The 10,133-nt window shown below is 42.8% G+C and overlaps 1 protein-coding gene across 1 annotated transcript in view; it reads right to left on the reverse strand.

Moving 5' to 3' along the window:
• LOC106818526 (ubiquinone biosynthesis monooxygenase COQ6, mitochondrial-like) overlaps window positions 1-9,928 on the reverse strand; it is a 17,417-nt gene extending 7,489 nt beyond the window's left edge. The window contains 9 exon segments of the mRNA XM_014823226.1: window positions 646-700; window positions 997-1,104; window positions 1,544-1,578; window positions 1,581-1,605; window positions 2,294-2,401; window positions 2,663-2,691; window positions 8,431-8,529; window positions 9,025-9,162; window positions 9,880-9,928. Coding sequence (XP_014678712.1) covers window positions 646-700; window positions 997-1,104; window positions 1,544-1,578; window positions 1,581-1,605; window positions 2,294-2,401; window positions 2,663-2,691; window positions 8,431-8,529; window positions 9,025-9,162; window positions 9,880-9,928 — 646 coding nt within the window.
• Between the last annotated feature and the right edge of the window lie 205 nt (window positions 9,929-10,133).

The following is a 10,133-nucleotide window of genomic DNA, read 5'->3' on the forward strand; positions in this document are numbered from 1 at the left end:
TGCACACACAGCTATCTCAACTAGAGGTAAATCTAAAACATGCATACACAGCTATCTCAACTAGAGGCAAGTCTAACACATGCATACACAGCTGCCTCAACTAGAGGCAAGTCTAACACATGTACTCACACGTGCCTCAGGTAGAGACAAGTCTAACACATGTACACACACGTGCCTCAGGTAGAGGCAAGTCTAACACATGTACTCACACGTGCCTCAACTAGAGGCAAAGTGGTTAAAACTTGCTACGCCAAAGAAAGTTAATTCTTCTCAATGTTCACATAACAAAAATTTTACAGTAGAAGCAGAAAAGTCTGAACTCTGAATGTTGAGAGTGAAATGAAGCATAATACAGTTTCTCGAATTATAACTGAAACTCTATATTAATATCTATCGATAATGAACTCTATTGTATCAACATCTCAGTGACATTGATTTGCTGCTGTATCTTTATGATGACTATTTCCACTCAATCCAAAGTTACATAACTAGACTTTGACTGTGAATGAGAATATCACTCTAACTACTTCACCATTATCTTCACAGATAGATATAACTCTGTGGCCCTTTGCTAGCTACTGCTTCAGAGCTATATGACCCACAGTGCTGCGAAACAACAGTGAATCTCACTAAAGCCTGTGTTACCTAAAACCGACATGGCTGTGTATTTGTGTTTTTGGTTCGTTTTGCATTCTACGTTCTACAAAACATCCAATCTCGCAAACTTTATAGTGAGTCAGTTTGATTTGTGTCACGGCTAATTTCCGAGCGTTTATGTTGCCAGCTAGCATATTTATTCACATATATATATATATTTGTGTCACGGGCTACAGCTTAGCCAGCCATGCTGCAAGGATTCGCTGCTGTTTCTCATTACTGTTGGTCATAATAGCCCTGTAGCAACAACGAAGAGCTACATGGGTATAGCTGCAGCAGAGATTTCCATCTCTCTCCAACAGCTCTGGTTTATAGCAGTGTGATTGTTGATGTTCTCACCAAGGCGGTATTCAAGGAGTCAACAAATGTTTCCTCTGTCATGTCCAGCAGTTCCTTCGCTCGGTCGGTCGTTGTTGTCCATATCAATGAGCTCATCGTATCTGTCAGCTGAAATGTAAGGTACAAAAATGTAACACGACTGGACAGTTCTGCCATCTAGCAAAGTACCTAGAACTTTGGCAAGATAATACATGCTTGATAAGACTGCAGACTTCCTTCTTATTTAATTAATTTGTCTGTTTCACTGTCAAAGGATTGCACATTAGGGATTTAATACTTTAACATCAACCTGCATAGTGCTACCACCTAGTGGGGCTTTAATATAATATTACACTATACTATATATATATATAATAATAATAAATAATTAATCTTGTAGACATTAACGTTGGAAGCGTAACCTGCACATCAGGCAGCTAGATTTCTAGTTGTCTGGATCCAAGTTACCATGGGTTTGCAAGAGTTATTGTTCGTGTAGCAGTCTTTAAAACCTACACTGATTGACCGCAGAGTGCTCTTGTTATTATGAAGCTTTTCAATGACTTACTGGCAGAATAGCGACTGGACCAGTGGGAAGGAACTTTGCCAGGCAACATTGTTCTCTGTTGGCTGCAACATGAACAATCACAGGTAACTATCTCTTACAGTGGAAATGTAACCCACCGATGATTATGGCCACACATGAGAATAAAAGCATTGAGGATTATAGAGTGGAAATCCTACTAACGCCCTGGAAAAATGAGGAACTGGCTACTCCTCCTAACCCTAACCTTAACTCTAACCAGATGGAGTGTAAACAGGAATGATGATAGAAAGCCAAACTTGTTGTAGTACCGGAATAAACTTTTAATAACGCATACGCAGCGTCGTCACATCGCCACAAGAGACAAAGAACGACACACGCACATACGCGCGTGTGCCTCTTCTGCGACCAGAACCAGAACCCTTCCTACATCTCTGTCCTATCATATTAAACCCCCCCCCCCCACCCCCAAAAACTCTCACAACATACTCCCGCACGATGTAACCGTTCCCACAGGCGCGTCATACCCCATTCACAATACCCTCTAATCTGGTCTAACCTAACCACGTCTACATTCTCTCTAATACATCATGTAGCGCGATCTTGTTGCGCGCAGCTCTGTCTAGCTAGCTATGCTAAAACAACTTACCGTTCGTAGCTTCACTGACTAATCATGTAAACACGTGACAAAAATGTTACGGAGAACCAATCATAAGCAATGCTGATATGCATGTGTAAGTCTGCTAGCTGTAACTAGAATGTAGCATGTTCTACCTCTGAGAAGATGAGGGTTGCAACAACTCCCATCTGGTCGTAGTTCCACTCAATATTCTTCACTTCCATCGTCTTTCTGAGCAGAGAATTGATCCCATCTGCTCCGACCTGTAATTAATGCGCAATTAAAATGTACAGTGGCCTCTAGTGGGCTGTGCAATCAGCGCGAATGTAGTACAATTCAAAAAATTCTTATAATTATTTACAATACTTCTCATAGTAATAACTTTTCAAATAGCATTTCAGATCATTCCACATGACATCATGAGTAGACAAACAGAGCGGATATATGAGTAACTGTTTATGGAACACAACATGGTTATGATTGAGTAGCATTTACACTGTGTTCATCATGTATAACTATCTCACCACAAGTCTAGTCTGATCTCCCTCCATCACTTAAATGCAGGGTGGCCAGCGAATCCCGGTAGTTGCTGTGCTGATGAGGTTTTGGCAGCTCATAGCTTTCTACCTTGGCACTGTACATCACCTAACATTGGTACACAAATAACACATTCAGCATTATAATGTCAAACACGGGGCGGAGGGGGGGCTTCCACACATTACTCACATAGTGCAGAGGCTGGAGGGTAGGGGAGGCTGAATGGTTGAGGGTAACAGGTGGAGGATGAAGAGTGGGGGGAACAGGGGTGTCGAACGTTGTAGGGAAGGGTGGTTGGTCGACATGCATACCAGGTATTGTTACACAGACGTTACAACTGATCAACCGTAAGACTTGAGTGGAGAATGTACATCCGTTAGACTTGCTCTAGTTTATTAGACAACTGTTAGTACATGTGTTAGACTTGCTCCTTATGTTGAGGCAGCTGTTATGCATTAGTTGTTAGACTTGCCTCTGTTGAGACAGCTGTGTTATGCATGGTGTTAGCACTGCCTCTAGTCTGAGGCCAGCTGTGATATGCATTGAGTTAGACTTGCCTCTAGTTGCAGGCATCTGTGTTTGGCAGGTGTTAGACTTGCCTCTAGTTGAGGAGCTGTGTTATGGATGTGTTAGACTTGCCTCTAGTTGAGGCAGCTTGTATGCATGTGTTAGACTTGCTCTAGTTGAGGCAGCTTGTGTATGCATGTGTTAGGACTTGCCTTAGTTGAGGCAGCTGATGTATGCATGTGTTAGGACTTGCTCTAGTTGAGGCAGCTGTGTATGCATGTGTTAGACTTGCCTCTAGTTGAGACAGCTGTGGTATGCATGTGTTAGGACTTGCCTCTAGTGTTGACGGCAGCCTGCTGTATGCATGGTTTAGACTTGCTTGTTGAGGCCAAGCTGTTGTATGCATGTGTTAGACTTTCCTCTAGTTGAGGCAGCTGTGTATGCATGGTGTTAGACTTGCTTTAGTTGAGGCAGTGTGTATGCATGTGTTAGACTTGCCTTAGTTGAGGCAGTGTGTATGCCATGGTTTTAGACTTGCTTAGTGAGGCAGACTGTGTATGCATGTGTTAGACTTTGCCTCTAGTTGGAAGGCGCTGTGTATGCATGTGTTTAGACTTGCCCTTTTAGTTGAGCAGCTGTGTATGCATGTGTTAGACTTGTCTCTAGTGAGGAGCTGGTGTATAATGTGTTAGACTTGCCTCTAGTTGAGGCCAGCTTGTGGTATGATGTGGTTAGACTTGCCTCTAGTTTTGAGGCAGCTGTGTATGCATGTGTTAGACTTGCTCTAGTTGAGGAGCTGTGATGCATGTGTTAGACTGCCTTGAGTTATGAGGCAGCTGTGTATGCTGTTGTAGACTTGCCTCTAGTATGAGGCAGCTGTGTGATGCATGTGTTAGACTCTGCCTCTAGTTTTGGGCAGTTGTGTATTGCATGTGTTAGACTTGCCTGCTAGTTGAGGCAGCTGTGTATGCAATGTGTTTATAGACTTGCCTCTAGTTGAGGCAGCTGTGTATGATGCTTTGTTAGACTGATTGCCTTCTAGTTGAGCAGCTGTTGTGTGATTGTGTTAGATTGCCTCTAGTTGAGGATAGCTGTGTATCATGTGTTAGACTTGCCTCTAGTTGCCAGGCAGCCTGGTGTACATGTTGTTAGACTTGCTCCTCTAGTTGAGGCAGCTGTGTAATCACATGTGTTAGATCTTGCCTCTAGTGAGGCACTTGTGTATGATGTGTTAGACTTGCCTGTTAGTTGAGGCAGCTGATGTGTATGCATGTGTTAAGACTTGTCTAGTTGTAGGCAGCTGTGTATGCATGTGTTAGATTGCTCTTAGTTAGGCAGCGGTTAATGCATTGTGTTAGGACTTGCCCCTTTAGTTGAGACAGCTGTGATTGCATGTGGTAGACTTGACCTTTGTTGAGGCAGCTGTGTGTGCAGGGTGTTAGGACTTGCCTCTAGTTGAGACAGCTGTGTATGTTATGTGATTATACTTGCCTCTTGTTGAGACAGCTGTGCTATGCATGTGTTAGATTGCCTCTAGTTGCAGGCAGTGTGTAGCATGTGTTAGACTTTGCTCTAGTTGGAGGCAGCCTGGGTGTATGCATGTGTTAGACTTTGCCTTCTAGTTGAGGCAGCTGTGTATGATGTGTTTTAGACTTGTCTCTAGTTGAGGCAGCTGCTGTATGCATGGTGTTAGACTTGTCTTCTAGTTGAGATAGTGCTGTATGCATGTTGTTAGACTTGCCTCTACCTGAGCCAGCTGTGTATGCATGTGTTAGACTGGCTCTTAGTCTGAGGCAGCCTGTGTATGCATGTGTTAGACTTGACTCTAGTTGAGGCAGCTTGTGTTGGTGAATGTGTTAGACTTGCCTCTTAGTTGAGGCAGCTGTTGTATGCATTGTGTTAGACTTGCTCTTAGTTGAGACAGCGTGGGTGTGAATGTGTTAGCTTGCTTCTAGTTGAGGCAGCTGTGTATGCAGGTGTTCAGACTTGCTCTAGTTGCAGGCCAGCTGTGATATGCATGTGTTATAGACTTGCCTCTTAGTTGAGATAAGCTGTGTATGCATGTGTTAGACTATGCCTCTACCTGGAGGCAGCTGTTATGCATGTGTTAGACTTGCCTGTCTAGTGAGGCAGCTGCTGCTATGCATGTGTTTAGACTTGCCTTCTAGTTGAGGCACGCTGTGTATGCATTGTGTTATAGACTTGCCTCTGTTGAGGCAGCTTGTGTATGCCATGTGTTAGACTTGCCTCTAGTTGAGGCAGCTGTGTATGCATGTGTTAGACTTCCTCCTTCTAGTTTGAGGCAGCTGTGCTGTGCATGTGTTAGACTTGCCTCTAGTTGAGGCATCTGCTGTATGCATGTGTTAGACTGTGCCTTCTAGTTGAGATAGCTGTGTATGCATGTGTTAGACTTGCCTCTAGTTGAGGCAGCTGTGTATGCATGTGTTAGACTTGCCTCTAGTTGAGGCAGCTGTGTATGCATGTGTTAGACTTGCCTCTAGTTGAGGCAGCTGTGTATGCATGTGTTAGACTTGCCTCTAGTGAGGCAGCTGTGTTTATACATGCTTTGTTAAGACTTGCCTCTAGTTGAGACAGCTGTGTTACATGCTGTATAGACTTGCCTCCTCTAGCTTGAGGACAGCTGTGCTATTGATGTTGTTAGACTTTGCTTCTAGTTGTAGACAAGCTGTGGTATGCATGTTGGTTAGACTTGCTTCTAGTTAGAGGCAGCTGTGTGTGCTGCTGTAGTAGACTTGCCTGCTAGTTGTAGGCCATGCTTGTTATGCACTGTGTTTAGACTTTGCTCTCTCTATGTTGAGCAGCTGTGTATGCATGGTTAGACTTGCCTCTAGTTGAGGCAGTCTGAGTGTTTCATGTGTTAGACTTGCCCTTCTAGTTGAGTGGCAGCTGTGGGGTGTTGATGCATGTGTAGACTTGCCTCTTAGTTTTGAGGCAGCTGTGTATGATGTGTTTAGACTTGCCTCTAGTTGAGGCCAGCTGTGTATGCAATGTGTTAGTACCTTGCCTTCCTCTAGTTGAGGCAGCTGCTGTGTTGCATGTTGTTAGACTTGCTCTAGTGAGGCGCTGTGTATGCATGTGTTGACTTGCTCTAGTTGAGGCAGCTGGTGTATGCGCATGTGTTAGACTTGCCTCTAGTTGAGGCAGCTGTGTATGCATGTCGTTAGACTTGCCTCTAGTGAGGCAGCCTGTTGTATGCATGTGTTAGGACTTGCCTCTAGTTAGAGGCAAGCTGTGTATGCATGTGTCTAGACTTGCCCTCTAGTCTGAGGCAGCTGTGTTATGCATGTGTTAGACTGTGCTCTCTAGTTGAGGCAGCTGTGTATTCAATGTGTTTAGGACTTGTCTCTAGTTGAGGCAGCTGTGTATGATGTGTTAGACTTGTTCTAGGTTGAGGCAGCCTGTGTATGCATGTGTTAGACTTGCTCTAGTTGCGGCAGCTGTGTATGCATGTGTTAGGGACTTGCTTTCTAGTTTGAGGGCCAGCTGTGTGTACATGTGTTAGACTTGCCTCACCTGAGGCACGTGTGAGTACATGTGTTAGACTTGTCTCTACCTGAGGCACGTGCTGGTACTTTGTGTTAGACTTGCTCTACCTGAGGCAGCTGTGTATGCATGTGTTAGACTTGCCTAGTTGAGGGACAGCTGTGTATTGCATGTGTTAGACTTAGCCTCATAGTTGATTGCACGCTGTGTATGCATGTGTTAGACTTGCCTCTAGTTGCAGGCCAGCTGTCATTGCATGTGTTAGACTTGCCTCTAGTTGAGACAGCTGTTCAGTACATTGTTACGACTTGCCTCTAGTTGAGCGCACGCTGTGTATGCAATGGTTTGTTAGACTTGCCTCTAGTTGAGGCAGCTGTATGCATGTGTTAGACTTGCTCTAGTTGAGCGCTGCTGTGTATGCATGTGTTAGACTTGGCCTTTATTGAGGTAGCGTGTAATGAATGTGTTAGACTGCCTCTAGTGAGGCAGCCTGTGTATGCATGGTGTTAGATTGCTCCTTTAGTTGGGCAGCTGTGTTATGCATGTGTTAGACTTGCCTCTAATTGTGAGACAGCTGCTGTATGCATGGTGTTAGAACTTTGCTCTAGTTGAGGCAGCTGTGTGTGCATGTGTTAGAACTTGCCTCTAGTTGAGGTAGCTGTGTATGATGTTGTTAGACTTGCGCTTAGTTGACGGCAGCTGTGTATACGATTTGTTGTTAACTATGCCTCTAGTTTGAGGCAGCTGTGTATGCATTCTTGTGTTTAGACTTGCTAGTTGAGATAGCTGTGTATGCATGTGTAGACGTTGCCTCTAGATTGAGATAGCTGTGCTATGCATGTGTTAAGACTTGCTCTAGTTGAGGAGCGTGCATGATGTGTTAGACTTGCTCTAGTTGAGGACAGCTGTCAGTACAATGTGTTAGACTTGCCTCTAGTTGAGGCAGCCTGTGTATGATGTGTTTAGACTTACCTCTAGTTGAGGAGCTGTGTATGCCATGTGTGTTAGACTTGCNTACATGACTCTTTTAGAGCAAAACCTTATATTTTCTCATTCCGTATGGTAAGACTCTCAAAAAAAGTTTGGGTAACACTTCTGGGTCAAGTACGTTTTTTCTGTACAGCTAATTATGTGATTTTCGGTTAGGCGCCAAAGTAAAAAAATTACAATATTGAAGTTTCAGAGCATAAATATTTATTAGGCAACCATAAACTTTCAAATTGCACTGAATTACATTGAATGAGTATTACTAATGACTTTCTAGCATGATTTGTTGCCATAAACTTTGTTTCATGGTCTGAAATGGCTACATTTTGCTCAATTTTAGCCAAAAATTGCGTTCACTTTAAAAGTAGCTCTAAGTATGATTGCTTATTCAGATTGCACCAGAGAGCATCTAAAACCCCTGAGCTTCGTGCACATAATTTCACATAATATCTAAAGCATTCTTCTGAGTTCCCAGTTTTACATGTTTGAATTTTAGGATATGAACCACCCTGCCTGTAGTGTGATGCAGTGGCGGCTTACTGGAGCAATGCCCTGTAGATTAGGTCTACGCCTTTTTTTTTACCCTGTCTAGTGCCATATAATTTGACATGCATGTACTCTTTTGAATAAAATGTTGGTTGACAGACAGAAATAAGTTTGTGAGGAATCAAATTATTATTAAGCAATGGTTGAATGTAATTGTGCATGAACACTCACCTGCATTCTCCTCACAGTTTGCTTGCGCATGAACACTCACCTGCATTCTCCTCACAGTTTGCTTGTGCATGAACACTCACCTGCATTCTCCTCACAGTTTGCTTGCGCATGCTGCATATCGTTTCCCATGCTCCGAATGCTGCACCGCCAACCCATGAAGGTCACATGATTCAGAAAAGAAAAAGTTACGTGTGATTATTACTAACTGATTGCAACATGCCCATTATGAAATTGCATATGTTGTAATGAGTACTGCTATGTGGCAGTAGTAGTTATGCATGGATCATCAAGAATGTTGAGTTAAAACTGTTTTTTGAATAATGAACAACTTTATTCTAATTTATTTATTTTAAATTAGAAACGAGAGCTGCCATTTTGTCTCGTATTTATTATTATTATTATTATTATTATTATTATTAAATCTTAATTGGATGTAATTTAAATACAAATACATGTACTGATTTATGGTAAATGTATTTGATTTTGCAACGAGGTTTTAGTGAGACACCGAGTGATTGCCAGGAAATATCATAACTATAGAAGAATAGACTATAACTGACTCATAATCTGTCGTTTACAGTTTTAAACACAGTAACTGATCAAACATGTAAATATCTGGAACGAACATACTAACATTCCAGAAGCTCCTTGGTTCCAGGGGTAAGTGCACAGACCCTGTTTCCGTATGTTTCTGACAGCTGGCCAGTAAGCTTCATGTAAGGTGCAGCTTCAATAAGTAATATCCTGCTACCAGAAAATAGGCGTTCACTACCTGTCAAACAAAATATAAATGACTTTATGACAGTGTCAATGACAATGTGGTACACGGCATATCAAATACAATATAATAAATATAGCCTAAAAGTAAAACACAGCAAAATTTTGATTCTATAGTTCACATGAAATCAGCACATTTACGATAGACTTTAGATAATTGTATTACGGGCTGCCGTTTTGGCTGTTGGACTAAAAAATTGATTGTCGAAGGCAATGATACAATAGCCAATCATTACACTAACACTAGTATAGCATACTACTCTAGTAACTATTAGCCCGCCGTACAGTTCGCGCGGTGCTAGTATGAACCAGCCATTAAGGGATGCGCGGACTACTTACTCCCATCCATCAGCGGAACTATTATTTCCGCACTGTCGAGCCTTGGAAGGGTGCGGCAACAGTGTGTTTGGTTGTGGACAAAAATCATTGTTGGTTGTCAAGTACAAATAATCAATTAGTAATTGTTCATACACTCATTGAATAAGTTCATCTTCCGTTGGTAGAATAATATAAATAACTCAAGTAATTTGTTACTCAAACCGTCGCTGTATAAACGTACCCGCTGACTTTCGCACTCCCTGTCAGGAAGCTTCTCAAGCTAACTGAATTTAATCAATTTGACCACAAGTGTGTTGGTGGTCAATAGCTTAAGTCCACACGTGACTAACCTTGTATCCCCTCGTCCGGTTTGATATTTGGGGTCTGCGGATACCAGATGGCCTCTGATCCAACGCCTGATTTTTAGGCTCTAGCTCGATCATTATCTGCGGAATTCGCGCCAACGATGGTGTAGTGGTTGTCCTTCGGCGTACAGATCAGATGACCGCCGGATTTGCTGATCTCGGTAGCCGAACTGTTCTCGCTGGTCACTATAAAGATTGGGTTGCTACGTGTCTACATCCTTTGGTGTTCTGTTAGGCGGGTTTTAAACAATTTCGCGCCGTTTCTCAAATGTAACTTCTTTCA

The sequence above is a fragment of the Priapulus caudatus genome, unplaced genomic scaffold (genome assembly GCF_000485595.1).
Source record: "Priapulus caudatus unplaced genomic scaffold, Priapulus_caudatus-5.0.1 Scaffold2304, whole genome shotgun sequence".
NCBI lineage: Eukaryota > Metazoa > Priapulida > Priapulimorpha > Priapulimorphida > Priapulidae > Priapulus > Priapulus caudatus.